This window comes from Tauraco erythrolophus, chromosome 4 (genome assembly GCF_009769465.1).
Source record: "Tauraco erythrolophus isolate bTauEry1 chromosome 4, bTauEry1.pri, whole genome shotgun sequence".
NCBI classification, from domain to species: domain Eukaryota; kingdom Metazoa; phylum Chordata; class Aves; order Musophagiformes; family Musophagidae; genus Tauraco; species Tauraco erythrolophus.
In genome coordinates, this window is record NC_141468.1 from 86,520,143 (window position 1) to 86,535,357 (window position 15,215).

The 15,215-nt window shown below is 44.0% G+C and overlaps 2 protein-coding genes across 2 annotated transcripts; both read left to right on the top strand.

The window, feature by feature from the left end:
* The first annotated feature begins 1,512 nt into the window (after window positions 1–1,512).
* LOC104380588 (tubulin alpha-8 chain-like) lies at window positions 1,513–4,634 on the top strand. The gene is made up of 4 exons (XM_086610648.1): window positions 1,513–1,657; window positions 2,441–2,589; window positions 3,004–3,684; window positions 4,341–4,634. The coding sequence occupies exons 1-4, from the start codon at window positions 1,630–1,632 to the stop codon at window positions 4,632–4,634; spliced, it is 1,152 nt and encodes a 383-aa protein (XP_086466774.1). The 5' UTR covers window positions 1,513–1,629.
* A 6,167-nt stretch (window positions 4,635–10,801) lies between these two features.
* On the top strand, window positions 10,802–14,031 carry LOC104380587 (tubulin alpha-8 chain). The gene is made up of 4 exons (XM_009988100.2): window positions 10,802–10,844; window positions 11,549–11,697; window positions 12,244–12,924; window positions 13,744–14,031. Exons 1-4 carry the CDS (start codon window positions 10,817–10,819, stop codon window positions 14,029–14,031), a joined length of 1,146 nt encoding a protein of 381 aa, XP_009986402.2. The 5' UTR covers window positions 10,802–10,816.
* Window positions 14,032–15,215: the final 1,184 nt, after the last annotated feature.

Consider the following 15,215-nt stretch of genomic DNA (forward strand, 5'->3'; position numbering starts at 1 on the left):
GTCCAATAAAGGGGGCCTACAGGAAAGCTGGAGAGGGGCTTTTTACAAGGGTGTGTACTGATAAGACACGGGGCAATGGATTTAAACTGAAAGAGGGGAGATTTAGATTAGATATAAGGAAGAAATTTTTCACTCTGAGGGTGGTGAGGCACTGGCACAGGTTGCCCAGAGAAGCTGTGGCTGCCCCATCCCTGAAAGTGTCCAAGGCCAGGTTGGATGAGGCTTTTGGCAACCTGGTGTAGTGGAGGGTGTCCCTGCCCATGGCAGCGGGGTTGGAACTGGATGATCTTTGAGGTCCCTTCCAGCCCAAACCATTCTGTGATTCTATGATTCTATGTACATCTACATTTGTGTTAATAAATTTATTACAAAGGAAGTAATACGCAGAAAAAGAAGGACGGGGTTGGGACTTATTTTTCCTTTTTGGCTTGAAGCTACTCTAGATGTACCTTGAATACAGTATGTTTAACCTTGTATTACTGGCCTTTTCCTACCAGCTTGTGAGTATTAAAATTGAGAGCAAAGAACTGTGGGCGTTTCCCTAGATACTCTGTAAGACTGGATGGGAATCATCTGCCAAAAGAGTCGTATTCAAATATACGGTGTGCAACAAGGGTGTTTTTGAGAGAAGCCCTTAAATTCACAGTACCTGGGAGTCTGCATAGCAATTTGCAGGAGGAGACACACTTTTAGAGTATGATATTTTGTGTTTCAGATTTCTGTTATTAAACTGTGTGCATGACACAGTAATAAACACTTCAGAAACCAATTATTGACTGAACAGCCACGATTACAGAAGTGTATGTAGGAGAAGGATTTCTCAGGAGATTAATTTAGTCTAATATGTAAAGAGTATGAAGTCCTTTGGAGTACCAAGTTAACTCTTTACTTGTTAAATTGAATTAAAAGTACCCAGAGAATGGGCTGAAACAATCAGTGATTGAAGTTAAGGTACTAAAGGCACTTTAATTCCAGTTCCTTTAATTTCTACCAACCTGTTTTCTACCTGTCCAACACGCGTGTTCAACAGGAGGTTGAGAGATCAGAAGATACTTCATTCCCTTTGCTTTATCTATATATTGATAAGGCAGTATGGCTGTGTATTGTCCCAGATAACTGGACTTGCCTCGTATTCCTTAGCTGGGACCTGCTGTTGTTTATTTTGTGTACCTAGACACAGTTTTTCTATCTGGGCTTATGTGTGATCTACACATAGATCCCGCGTCCTGTACACCATGTGTAGGCACGCTGCAAATCTCTAGCTGTTCCTTCTACGCGCAGAAAAATATTTTTCTTCCTATTTGTAAATAAGGGTCAGAGTATTTTCTATGAATTCCACTCTTGTGGAAAATGTTGTAATCATTGGTTGATTTGGCATCAGCTTATAGACTCGTAGGATATTCACTGGTTCCTCTCACCGTTCCCCTTGTCCTCCCCTTTCAGCGTGAGTGCATCTCTGTTCACATTGGCCAAGCCGGAGTTCAAATCGGCAACGCGTGTTGGGAACTCTTCTGCCTGGAGCACGGCATTCAGTCAAACGGCACCTTCGCCGACGAGCCCAGTGACGATGACTCCTTTGCCACGTTCTTCAGAGAGACAAGCTCTAGAAAATACGTGCCCCGGGCTGTAATGGTGGACTTGGAGCAAACAGTAATAGGTCAGTATAGAACTAATCTTGGAAAATAGAAATGAATTAACTCTTCTGGATGCCAAAGTTCAGGTCACTGAATAGTAAGACCGTGCCCTTACCCTTAGGGATGATCTCAACGTGCAGGCAAAACGCACAGATTTTAAGTTTTTAATACCAGGTATTACCAGAAGCTCTGTTATTCTCAATGAAAAGACGAAAACTAGATCGCTCTCTGTCAAGGGTGCTCTGATAATAATTAGTAAAATCAAAAGTTTGCTATTGTTTAAAACTCCACTGGTTGTGAGTACAGTTTAGCTTTCCTAGAGACTCCTTTCTGGCCTTTTTTTGTGGTGATATTTTTCCTTTGCTAACTGGTGGAAAAAGCTTTCCTCACATTCAGATGTAAGAGAGGAGCATGAGGAATCAGACAACCGCAATGTCCTGTTTAGGGGAAACCACTGTTTTACTCTTGAAGACCTCCTCTTTTTCCAGACATTCTCCTGACGGTTCTGATGGATCTTCATCTGATCAGTATATATAGCTGCAATTTTACCACAGCATGGCACAGCCTTCATTTGATGAATGAATTCATTTGTATAACACAGCAACTTACACTTGGAGCAGAGTCCACTTCTTTTTTTAAAACTGAGAAAATCTCAGATCATACTCCTCACCTCCATACTTTATTTTTCCACATGCAGATCTTCCATACCATTTTCTGCCAACGTAAAATGCTCCATTTGTTTTGCAAACATAATCAACCTTGGTGAATTACCTCTTCCAAGCTTATGCTTTTTCTTTCTTGTTCAGATGAAGTGCGGACTGGCACCTACCGGCAGCTTTTCCATCCCGAACAGCTGATCTCTGGAAAGGAAGATGCAGCAAATAATTATGCCCGTGGCCACTACTCTCTTGGCAAAGACAAAATTGACATGGCATTAGATCGTATCCGCAGGCTGGTATGTATGCACTTTATTGGATGCAAGACCTTAGGAGGGTGGGAGGGGAAATAAAGACCACATATGGGTTTTTTTGATAGTGGCTCTCGTTTTGCGTTTACTATTGTCATCGGCTCAGAACAGAGAAATGACAGGTCCCAGATGTCCCATCTTAGTTTTCATATGGATGGAAGACTTAAATGGAAAACCTCAAATATTGCTATAGCATTATTATTTTAAGAAAAAAAAAAACCCACATATTGCTTTATTGGTACTCTAGCCCGAGATTTACAGGGGAAAACAGACAATGAGAATTTTCTGGGAAAACTGATGACTTTGGAGCTGTGCATTGGGTGTGGGTGTTGCTATCTCTATTTGAGGGTGTGATTTAAAGATATGTTCACATATTCTCTCACTTTTCCCATTGGCTTCCAGGCTGATGACTGTTCTGGGCTGCAAGGATTCCTGATCTTCCATAGCTTTGGTGGGGGTACCGGCTCTGGCTTTACCTCCTTGCTGATGGAACACCTCTCCACTGAATACGGAAAGAAGTGCAAACTGGAGTTTTCCATCTACCCAGCCCCTCAGGTCTCCACCGCTGTGGTAGAGCCCTACAATTCCATCCTGACCACGCACACCACCCTGGAGCATTCGGACTGCGCCTTCATGGTGGATAACGAGGCCATCTATGATATCTGCCGCCGAAACCTGGACATCGAGCGCCCCACCTACACAAACCTCAACCGCCTCATCAGCCAGATCGTCTCTTCCATCACCGCCTCGCTGCGCTTCGACGGCACCCTCAATGTGGATCTGACGGAGTTCCAGACAAACCTGGTGCCCTACCCACGCATCCACTTCCCCTTAGTGACCTACGCCCCCATCATCTCCTCTGACAGGGCGTATCACGAGCAGCTCTCCGTGGCTGAAATCACCAGCGCCTGCTTTGAGCCCAGCAACCAGATGGTGAAGTGTGACCCAAGACACGGGAAGTACATGGCCTGCTGCATGCTCTACCGTGGTGACATAGTTCCCAAAGACGTCAACGTAGCAATTGCTGCCATCAAGACCAACAGATCCCTCCAGTTTGTCGACTGGTGTCCAACAGGCTTCAAAGTGAGTAGGGCTGCCGTGAGCTTCTCTTGAATGCTTAAAGGGCAAGTTTGACCTAGTGGAAAGCTTGTATTTAAGGTTTTAGATTTTGCATGTTTTCTGTTTCTGAGACGAATGAACACAAGAAAGATGCATTTGGATAAAATGTGCCTTTTCTCCTTTGGACATCCCACTGACACAGACTCCTAAATATTTAAATAAAGAAAAGCATATACGGTATTTCTATATTCCATAACAGGAGAATGTCAACACTGTAAGACTTTAAACCAAACAAAAAAACCCCAAAAGCTAACCATAATATATTGTTGGCAAGCGAAGCATTTCTACAACATCTCTGCAAAGAGAGATTTTTCTCATTGTCTCCAATGTTTCCATGCATACTGACGCATTTTATAAGTTTTTCTTCATTTAAGAGTCTTGTTCTGGTTGGTCTCCCTTTTTTTCCCCCTTGCTTGAGTGAGGGTAAGGACTTGTGCAGAAAAAAGTAGCTCGAATGACATTAGACTTAACACTGATGTGATTTGGGTTTTTCCCTACCTCTTTTCCTCCCCCACAATTGTAAAGAGTTTTACAATTTCCTTACCCTGTTTATTGTCTAATTTTGTCTCTTTTCTCATAACTCTTTTTATGCTTCCATCTTTTCATATTATTGTTTGCAGGTTGGGATCAACTATCAGCCTCCTACAGTAGTTCCTGGTGGAGACCTCGCCCCAGTTGAGCGAGCAGTGTGCATGCTGAGCAACACCACGGCCATTGCAGATGCCTGGGCAAGGCTTGACCACAAGTTTGATCTGATGTTCGCCAAGAGAGCCTTTGTGCACTGGTATGTTAATGAAGGCATGGAGGAGGGAGAATTCGCAGAGGCCCGAGAAGACCTGTTTGCCCTGGAGAAGGACTATAAAGAAGTGGGAACTGACTCGTTTGAAGAAGAAAATGAGGGAGAGGAATCTTAAAATTCACTCTGCCCTTTTCTGTGCATAAGATTGCTTCTATGTCTCTTTATTTCATGCGGCTGCATTTCTGCTTGTCTCACCCACACCAAGTCCCTTGCTGTCTTAGTAGACCACAAACAGGATGACTTGTCCGCTGTTGGATCACAAGACAGGAAATGCAGGATATATGACCAGCTAATCATTAGCCACTTTGCCTCACGGTGACTGGCTTCATGTTTTTTGCTAATATATCCTGAAAGGGTCTCTGCCCTATATACTATGATTTGCTCAATGCAAAGATAGTCATGCAGCTGTGACATTAGTTGAGGAACTCATGCGTCAAAATGTCCCACATAATTGCTACGGACACTGTATAAGGAGAAATTACCTACAGTGCTCAGTCTTTTTGTCATACTAATGCAAATCATAATGTTGGTAAAGCTGTAAGATGCAGTGAGAACTCTGTTGCTGCCAAGAACACACAGCTTGTCCTAGTGCCCCTGCTCCTACAGAATCCACAGTGCAGGGTGGTGAGAAGGTGTGATTTTGCCAGCTGCCATGAGTAGGGGCACAATTCAGGTCACTCTTAGCTTCAGCACACTATGCTCGTGCAGCGACTGTGTACCAGTCATAACTGGATTGGTCTGGAGGTGCAAGTACGCTTACCAGCTATGACTTCACAGCTTAACTGTTCATAAGATATATTTTTGTATATTCCCATTGTTTTACAATTTTAAAACAATATATTGTTAAGGCATGCAGGCAGGGTTTTTTTTTAAGAAGAGAAACTGCTGGATGTTGCAGATACTGGAAGGCTGGCCAATCCTAACCTGTGGCTAAAGTAATGAGGTAATGGCAGGAGAAGCTACTGGGCATTACATATAATGAAAGGGGAGTTCTGGGGACCCTCACCTGGAGCGTAAGGCATCAACAGAAAGTGGCAAGGGTGTTGGCTTACTGAGGGTACTAACTAGAGCTGAAACTACCAAATAAAGGTGTAAAATTAGCAGAGCAGGGCCAGTGGTGAAAAAGTGGGGTGTGTCTATTTTTTGGGGGAGGAGTCAAGAGAAAGGTAACAGAAGGTAAAGAAAATGGTGTCTGTTTGGGGGTACCTGGTGACCAGCTCTGTGCTTGAACAATGCCTGCAGCAAGACAGTAAGCCTGTTGTGCTGACCTCACCGTGTGTGTCCGACTTGCTTATGAGCTCATGGTCATCTGGAAGATCTGCCTTGACACTGATGGAGACACCCTGGAGACCAAACATATACCACTGTTATTTTAATGCTGGATTTACTATTGATCTTTCATAAATTTCTTTCCAAAAAACATCAATATTTTCACTGAAACATATGACGTGCAACCCCAGCAGGGTACAAAAATGCATTATGTTTTACCCAGAATGTTAAAGAGTGTTGTCTCCTTTCTGGTAAATCTGGTCGTATTAGGTTTGCTAGAAGGTCATACAGAAAACCAGGCACACCCAGAAACACTGCTGATGTAGTTGGTCTTTTTATCTGCAAAATAAATGGCTGATCTTTATATTAGGAACTATAGTTCTGCACTTGCTATATTAGGAGAGATAATTCTGCAAGTCCAGATCTAATTTTATAACTTTTAACACATAAAGGGAAATTTCGTTTATGACAATTCTTACCAAAAAGGAGATAACTCTTTTGAAACTGTATCCCAACATGTACTTAACTTTTCTTTACTTAAAAGAAATTTTAAAAACACACAGCACAGTTCTCTGTTTCAGGGATGGTGCCTGAAAGCCAGTATTTCAGCAACAGAGCACTTTTATGTGGGTACTGCAATAGCAGACTCTGAGATTTCAGTGCCACCCAAAACGAGACGCAGTCAATTCTCCCAGTAGGTGGCAACAGAATGACAGAACGTGGTTCTAGAGGGGCCACGGGGAACATTCAGATTTTCCTTCACCTGATGTAAGAAGGCATTGCAATACGTGGGAAATGCAAAGACTTTCACACGCCAAATTAAAAGCAAAAGGAGTTTTTGTATGATCACCAAAGAATTTCTTAGGAGCGCACTGTTTTCTAAGATGGCACATCGCTGTTCTAAAATAATCCACGACTCTGCCACCATTGGAGAGTCACTCAGGCAACTGATCTGTCGGAGTGACGTGCATCTGGCAGAGGAGACACAGAAGTTAGCTGTCCTTCATTTGCCTGTTGACGTATTTTGATCTCTAGGCAGAACAGAGCTGATAGATCACAGGACTTAGTGGTTCTCTTGGCCTAAGATGTGGTGGACAGTACTTCTAAGCTCTAGATTATTCAAAAACACTATTTTCAGAGATATGTCTACTTTTAAATAGAGAAAAAAGGTTTAGGTTTTGTACGGCCATGTTAAAGGTTTTTTTTTAAAATCCCTCCAAGAGGCTGATTTTGGTGGTATCATAAACACTTGGAGATAATAACTCTCAACTCCTCTGCTCTGTTGCATTGCTCTGGAGGGCACCTATGGCACAGCACCCAGTCCATGTGCACGAGAAGCCCTCTGAGAACGTCCAGACCATCCCAGTTACGTGCAGGTGGTGCATCATCTCAAGGAGCATGGGCTATTCAAAAGCCCTCTGGCAGTACCAGCAAAGCCACTCTAACACTCATCCCAAATTCTCCTATTTGCACAGCTCAGGGCTCCATGGCAGAGCTTTTTTTTACAATCAAAACTAGATGATCTTTGAGGTCCCTTCCAACCCAAACCATTCTATGATTCTATTCTAAGTGTCTTGTAGGTGACATATATTTACAATACTGAGGTGTTAGTATGGTGTAAGAGTACACACTCAGATGTAAGAAGCACACCAAACCAGGTGGGACCAAATGTGAAATCTGGGGAGTGTTTGAGCCCTACCTGCCTGGATGAGTTGGCACACGCGAGGTGGCCGGCAGGGCGGGAGGCAGCAGCACAGCGGGCAGAATTCCAGCGTCTCCGAGCCATTCCCCACCATGCCGTGACACTGAAGCACGGCAGCAGGTGCTGGCACAGCCTCCCACTCGGCAGCCCAGCGCCGGGCTCCGGCAGAGACCTGCCATCACGGATCCGAAAGGGAAGGAAACACTGCTGGAGACACCATGGTAAGGGGGTATACAGGAATACCGGTCATACGGGGACTGGGAGGACCGCGGGCGAGGGCAGGTGGGGGGATCTGCTGTTGTTTTCCATGGTTTGTGCCACAAACCCCTCATCTCATGCACCAATTCCCATGTAAGAGCACGGGAAAGGAGCGTAAGAAAATCTCCCGGAGCGGTGAGGCGTGGCGCACCAGAGTTTTCTTCAGACAGTCTCTAATTAGTGGAATTATAAGATAAATTGGATCTGGAGTCTTAGCTTTTTAGTACTTTCTGTTGTGACTGTATTTTGTCAACACAGGTTCATCTTCGTATGAGAATTTTTTTTTTTTAGAAATAAACCAAAAAAGCTACTCACCTTTGTGTCTGTTTTAAATTAATTTAGCTCCAATGGCTGTACTGGTCATAACTAGACGGTGTACACATGTGTTTCTGGAGTGCATTAATGTTTTTATATGTGTATGTTTAAGTAAGTAAAAAAGGCCTTTTATTTTTAAGATTCGGGGGGTTATTACGGATTTGTAGAAATCTCTCAAAACCTCTTCGAATGTGAAAAATCCATTTCACCACGTACCCCAATTTATGTCTAGGACTGAGTCTTATTTTGGTGCGGAGAACGACGATGTTTTCTGCCAGTACAGCTGCAGGTCCAAACTGAGAGCACCTATTTCGCAGGCAAGATCCACGCTTCCGCAGGGTCTCCGTGCCTTAAGGCAGATCTAGGGTAGGGAGCATGTTTTGGGAATAGCTGGAAGACTAAAGTCTGCCTTCATACAGGAAATACTTCAGCCACATAGTATTCTGTTTTTTTTTTTTTATTAGAGTCAAAGCTGTCCCAGGTTTAGTTTCACAAAGGACCTGGCCCTTTCTGCTGTCTCTTGGTAAATAAAAAGTCAGGTCCGCAGTTTGTAAGATGCATCCCGGTACATTAGTGACGGGATGTGAAACATGAGTTTGGAGGAGGCTCCAAATTTAAATACCACGTAGAGATCGGTTTACTCTGCCTGTGACTCTGAAGGCGACCCACTCTCTTCCACACTAAAAGTCTGGTATCTATTTTAAAGCTGTTTACTATGCAAAATTAGAAACATCTTTGTTACTGTCTTCTCTCCTTGTCAGAATATTTCCAAATTACTGCTGGGGTAGAAGATGGGAGTCGAAGGCATGAGCAATGGCAAGAGGCCTGGCTTAAAAGGCAGGGTTGAGACACTGCTTCAAACTGGGGCAGCTGAAAGCTCAGTCTGAAAGCAAAGGAACTGGTTCTGCAGTCTTTAGCTGCAGTCCTACACTAAGCTTTACAACAGTAACTTCCTAAGGAAACGCCCACTTGTTCCAGCTGTGAAAAAAAGACCAATTCCTCTACTGATCTGAGGATCGGAGCAAAGCAGCTCTTTAAGTATTGCTTGGCTTGGAATTGTACTTTTGCTCAAAAAGATACTCTTTAAAAAAGTCACCTGGCCTCACTGCCGTGTTTAAAAGGAGAAAACTTTTTTTTTTCCTTGCTGGCAGCCTCACAGATTCACATTGGGATTTAAAAGAAAAGCAGGAGGCTGTTCTGTGCAAAATCAGCATTAACTGAATCTTCTAAGCCCAAATACACCTTTATTGTCTCCTGAGTGATCCTCCAGATCGCAACTCCCCTGCTAAATCTGATATTAATTCACTGGATATCTCTAAATACAAAATAAAAACGAGCGAGGACCATTCTCTGGCCTTGAAGCCAGGTAGCACGGTCTCCCTCATATTTAGGCATCTGAATTCTCTTTCCTTCTCCAAAGCTAGGCAGTGGTCAGTGAGCTGCTCACTGGAAACCATTCCTGACAATGAGCTGTGTTCTGGACGGTGCCCAAGCATTGTCTGGAAAAGTATGAACTGGGATAAGCCAAAACTGTGCCAGAGAGTTCTGCATCAATCAGCACAGGCAATCACAGGCCAGCGTTGAGCATTATGACCTGACCCTTTCTCACTCCCCAGTATAGACAGGACCATTGAGACCATAAAGCCAGAGCTCAGAAGACTGTAATTACGAGGGCTCCAAAGCAGAAACTGGAGCTGAAAAACTCCCCGCTCTCTCCTTACAAAACTGCCTTTCGCTACACCCGCTGTCGTAATCGTCTGGACTGGCACAGAATGATCTGCTTTATAATCCTATTTCTGAACTTAGGAAATCCAGCACCAGGTCTTTCATATTCCTGTACTCCAAGTGTAAAGGATTTTGGAACAATTGGCACCTGCCTATTTTAGCCTGGTGTTACTGTGTTGTTTTCTTTCCATTGAAGTTCCTGGCTACCGCAGGAACTAGGCTTAAAATTACGAAAATATAAGCGCACGACAGGGCAATGACACTGCCTGAATAAGCAGTGGACCTGCAGTGTAAAATTCATAGCTGCTCAGGACCTTGAAGGAATATTTGTTTCGACCGAGAGAATCTGAAATAATTTCCTGAGCTGAATATTGCTTAAAGCATTTCTTCCAAGTTTCCACTCCAGCCTGCTATCGGAGGGTAAAAGGATGAAAACATCACCTGTCTTGGGTTACATGAGGTTGAAGGATACCACGTGGCTGTGTCAGGTTCCAGCCAGGAGTAAAAATAAACTAAACTGGGATATGCTCTTCAGCAGGGCTGATCCATAGGAGAAAAGGTGGGTTTTCTGTCACTGAATTTATTTTTTTTTTCTGGCTGTTTTCATGTACCCATATATTACAGCGCAAAGATCTCAATTTTTTTAAAGAACTGTGCCAGTGTACATGTGCAGTCTCGTGGTGGTCATGGGGTTGAACAACCCAATGAAATGCTGACAGCGACGATTCACTATTTTTTGGAAAAGCAACATGCTGGGAAAAAGTAAACGTTAGGAATAAGGAGGATTAACGTGCAGTGGTTTTCCTGACCCTGTCTCTGCTCTCTCCCCTTAGCGTGAGTGCATCTCTATTCACGTCGGCCAGGCTGGAGTTCAGATAGGAAACGCATGCTGGGAACTCTTCTGCCTGGAGCACGGCATTCAGCCGGACGGCACCTTCAAGGATCTGCATGATAAGATCAACTATGATGACTCTTTCACCACATTTTTCAATGAAACTCTCACTGGGAAGCATGTGCCCCGGGCTGTAATGGTGGACTTGGAACCAACGGTAGTAGGTCAGTATAGAAACAAACCTGTGAAACAGAGAAGAGCTTGCTCTTCCTCACATCACCATGGCGTGCCACCAGTCTCCACTGGCACGAAGCAGCACGCCCTTTGCATCTTGCTCTACCACTAGACAGCAAAAAATTGATTTTATTGTGACACAGAGTGCCAGATTCTGTCACGACTCAGTTACCTCAGGAGGTGTTGTAACAACGACAGGATCCCAGCAGTTTAGTAGCTTGTACCATGGTTTGTAGGACTTCTCTTTGCAGAAAAATACTTAACTTTTGGGTTTGTTTATCGTGATGTTTTTGCCATTTGAATTCTGCTTTTCTCCAGTTCGGATCCAAAGTGGGAGCCTGACAGTTTCCTCCCAGGAATTAAGGATTTCTAAAAATTGGGGCACCCGAGGGAACCCGATCTTCTTCACACTTTTTTTCTGGTGACTTGTCCTGTTGTAGGTACAGGCTGGACAGCTGACAAGTTCTTGAGAAGATAACACCTTCTGTGGCTGGATACAAGTCACGTCACAAATCAACAGAATGCAACAATTTAAAAACGTTTAGCAAACAGTCTTCCCTTCTCCATCAGCATCTGTTTTTTACGGTCATGACCTCCAGTGACTGGAAGCTTGCATCCATGCCAACAGCAACTAGAACTTGTTGGCACTGGAGCACAGCCACGCAGCTTCCTACAATTTCTCTTTCTTGTTCAGATGAAGTGCGGGCTGGCACCTTCCGGGAACTTTTTCATCCAGAACAGCTGATCACCGGAAAGGAAGATGCAGCTAATAACTATGCCCGTGGCCACTACACCATTGGCAAAGAAAGCATTGACACAGTGCTGGATCGTGTCCGGAAGCTGGTAAGTCTTGTACTTTTGAAGAAGCAGTTTGGATTCTGCACAAGTGCAGAACAGGCAGCTTCTTAACTACAGATGATCCCAACGGTTCAGAAAAGAGACTGCAAGACATACGGAGGCACCGTTACCAGTTCGAGAGAGAGAAGCCCAGTAGATCACTTCCTAGCTATACGCCTTCAGGTAGTCTTACAAAGTGGTTCTGAATATGTAATTCATCGTTATTAGCACAGCCCCAGAGCACTGATACTGGTATAGAAGGGTGGATCAGGCAGTTCTACATTGCTGGTTTCAGCTCGGCTAACTAAAAGAAGTGTGAAGTTCAGAAAGAGAAGCTCCACAGATAAGAGTCCAATTCTTATGTCTTAAGTTGAGCCAGTGACGGAAGTAAAGGATAGGATTATCCCCACTCTTTTCTCCAGAAAATCTGACGTGAAAGCTATGCTATATATCGCTCGTGACTGCTCTCTCCTTCAGCTCAGAATAAGCTCACCTAGTAGGTGAAGTTTTTCATTCCTCTTCAGCCCTTGTTCTTTCTCTTCTACTTTCTAGACCGATGCCTGTTCTGGGCTGCAAGGATTCCTGATCTTCCATAGCTTTGGTGGGGGTACCGGCTCTGGCTTTACCTCCTTACTGATGGAACGCCTCTCCATGGATTACGGAAAGAAGTCCAAACTGGAGTTTTCCATCTACCCAGCCCCTCAGGTCTCCACCGCTGTGGTAGAGCCCTACAATTCCATCCTGACCACGCACACCACCCTGGAGCATTCGGACTGCGCCTTCATGGTGGATAACGAGGCCATCTATGATATCTGCCGCCGAAACCTGGACATCGAGCGCCCCACCTACACGAACCTCAACCGCCTCATCAGCCAGATCGTCTCTTCCATCACCGCCTCGCTGCGCTTCGACGGCGCCCTCAATGTGGATCTGACGGAGTTCCAGACAAACCTGGTGCCCTACCCACGCATCCACTTCCCCTTAGTGACCTACGCCCCCATCATCTCCTCTGACAGGGCGTATCACGAGCAGCTCTCCGTGGCTGAAATCACCAGCGCCTGCTTTGAGCCCAGCAACCAGATGGTGAAGTGTGATCCAAGACACGGGAAGTACATGGCCTGCTGCATGCTCTACCGTGGTGACGTAGTTCCCAAAGACGTCAATGTAGCAATTGCTGCCATCAAGACCAAGAGATCCATTCAGTTTGTCGACTGGTGTCCAACAGGCTTCAAAGTGAGTAGGGCTGCCGTGAGCTTCTCTTGAATGCTTAAAGGGCAAGTTTGACCTAGTGGAAAGTTTGTATTTAAGGTTTCAGATTTTGCATGTTTTCTGCTTCTGAGACGAATGAACACAAGAAAGACACGTTTGTATAAAATGTGCCTTTTCTCCTTTGGACAACCCACTGACACAGACTCCTAAATATTTATGTAAGTATAAATCTGAAGCGTCTATGAGTTAAAATCTAAAGAAGTGTTTATTTCAGACCTGGATTTTGAAAAAGCCAGTGAGTGTTCCCTCTGAAGCAGCAATTAAAACTAAGGAAATGGCAAAACCAATGCAATTACTAAAGGAAATGCTGATATTAGGAAATCTGTCAGTTAAGACCCTCATCTAGAAATGTTATACAGCCTCTCCCAACTGGCTGCATAGCAGTGTTGGGGAACAGAATTTCAACAATAATACAGACATTAGCAGTGGAAAAATATTTGTTATAGAAATAGCTGGTTTAAGAACGAAAACTTTTTAACTGGGAACCAACTTTCTGTAGTAGTATCTACAGAGTATCTTGGTGAAACTCTATGTTCAGTGTCGAGTAGCTGTTAGAAAGCTATGAAGTTGCCAGTGTATGTTAAATAGAAGAATAATTCAGACATTAAAATGACCACGTGTCATACTGTTTATGACGTTAATTTTCATGGCGTTTGCCATCTCATAGTTTTGATAGTGCCACCACTCTACCCCAGCATCTGTAACTTTACTCACTTTTTTCAGCTCTTTGACTGCTTTCCGCTCTTGCCTCTTTACAACCTGCTGTCATATTCCTGTTTGCAGGTTGGGATCAACTATCAGCCTCCTACAGTAGTTCCTGGCGGAGACCTGGCCCAAGTGCAGCGAGCAGTGTGCATGCTGAGCAACACCACGGCCATTGCAGAGGCTTGGGCAAGGCTCGACCACAAGTTTGATCTGATGTTCGCCAAGAGAGCCTTTGTGCACTGGTACGTGGGCGAAGGCATGGAGGAGGGAGAATTTGCTGAGGCCCGAGAGGACCTGGCTGCCCTGGAGAAGGACTATGAAGAAGTGGGAACTGACTCGTTTGAAGAAGAAAATGATGGGGAGTAATTTTAAAATACACTTTGTTCCTAGCGAGCACAGGAATTGTCTCTGTATCACCGTATTGCACATGTCTACCATTTGGTCACCTTTTTTGTACGTAAGATACAAAAGTTTAGGAGGGGTCACATAGAGACATCTTCTATCCCATAAATCACAGGCAAATTGTCCTGTAAGATGTAATCAGTTGTAGTAACGCCCCACTACTCCCAGCAATGCAAAAATACTTGCTCTTCTTCCTCGCACATTTCATGCAAGCCTCTTCCAGCTCTAACATACACGCTAAACCAACTGCAATTCAATATATGCAATCTTATAACGGGTCATAGTGAACACTAGAGTTTTCAATGGTTTAATTTGACATACCTTCACCTTTTGCTTGTTGGCATGTCAAAAAAATAATGACCACAGAAAAATGGGTCCTCTGCTCTGTGCTTTATTATCCTCTCATCGACCTGCAGCTGACTGACCTAAAAGAGACATTTCGCTCTTCTCTGAAACATTATTTCTGATAAAGCAAACACTTTCTATCAGAAATGTTAAAGCAGTGCAATTTTCCCATGTTTGGGGGATAAACATCTGTGTCGTGAAAACAAATATCCTTTTTGGTTGGGTACAGCTGCAGCAGGCATAAGATTTTTTTTGTGTCTCCGTGCAACTGTTTAAATGAGAAAACTCTCTCCTTTTAAAAAAACACCCTTGTTTTGGCATCATCCCTACTGAAAACATTTCAGTATTCTTTACTCTACCTGAATGGTTCATCGTCTGCAAGAAGCAACCTCTGCTTTATCCAGAAAATTGAGTCATGACAGAATCTGGCATTCTGTGTCGCAAGAAAATTAATTTTATGCTATCTAGTGGAAGTTATTGATCCAGTGTTATTTTTTACGCATTCTAAAAGACTGAGTGTGGAGTTTCTGACTTCCTGAAAGCTTTTTCAATCTCATCCTTATCATCAATGTTATGGTTTATTTTATTTGCAAGGACATGATGCTCAGCAGGCATTGCGTTTGGAGACCCAAACACTGAATCTTCCAGTTTTAGCCATCCCTTCATCTGAGCACACTTTCTGGGCTCAGACTTTTGCCCTTTGTCTGCTCCGGAAGCGAGGTGTCACAAGTGACATCCACAGGCAAAGCTTAAAATGTTCTTAAACAAGACATCCACATCCAGGCTCTCACAGGGGTCATCAC

Coding starts and splice junctions, on each gene's coding strand:
- LOC104380588 (XM_086610648.1), top strand. CDS start 1,630: ATGGTGGACTTGGAGCAAACAGTAATAG. Junction 1,658..2,440: donor CTTGGAGCAAACAGTAATAG/GTCAGTATAGAA, acceptor TTTCTTGTTCAG/ATGAAGTGCGGACTGGCACC. Junction 3,685..4,340: donor GGTGTCCAACAGGCTTCAAA/GTGAGTAGGGCT, acceptor TATTGTTTGCAG/GTTGGGATCAACTATCAGCC.
- LOC104380587 (XM_009988100.2), top strand. CDS start 10,817: ATGGTGGACTTGGAACCAACGGTAGTAG. Junction 11,698..12,243: donor TGGATCGTGTCCGGAAGCTG/GTAAGTCTTGTA, acceptor TCTACTTTCTAG/ACCGATGCCTGTTCTGGGCT. Junction 12,925..13,743: donor GGTGTCCAACAGGCTTCAAA/GTGAGTAGGGCT, acceptor TCCTGTTTGCAG/GTTGGGATCAACTATCAGCC.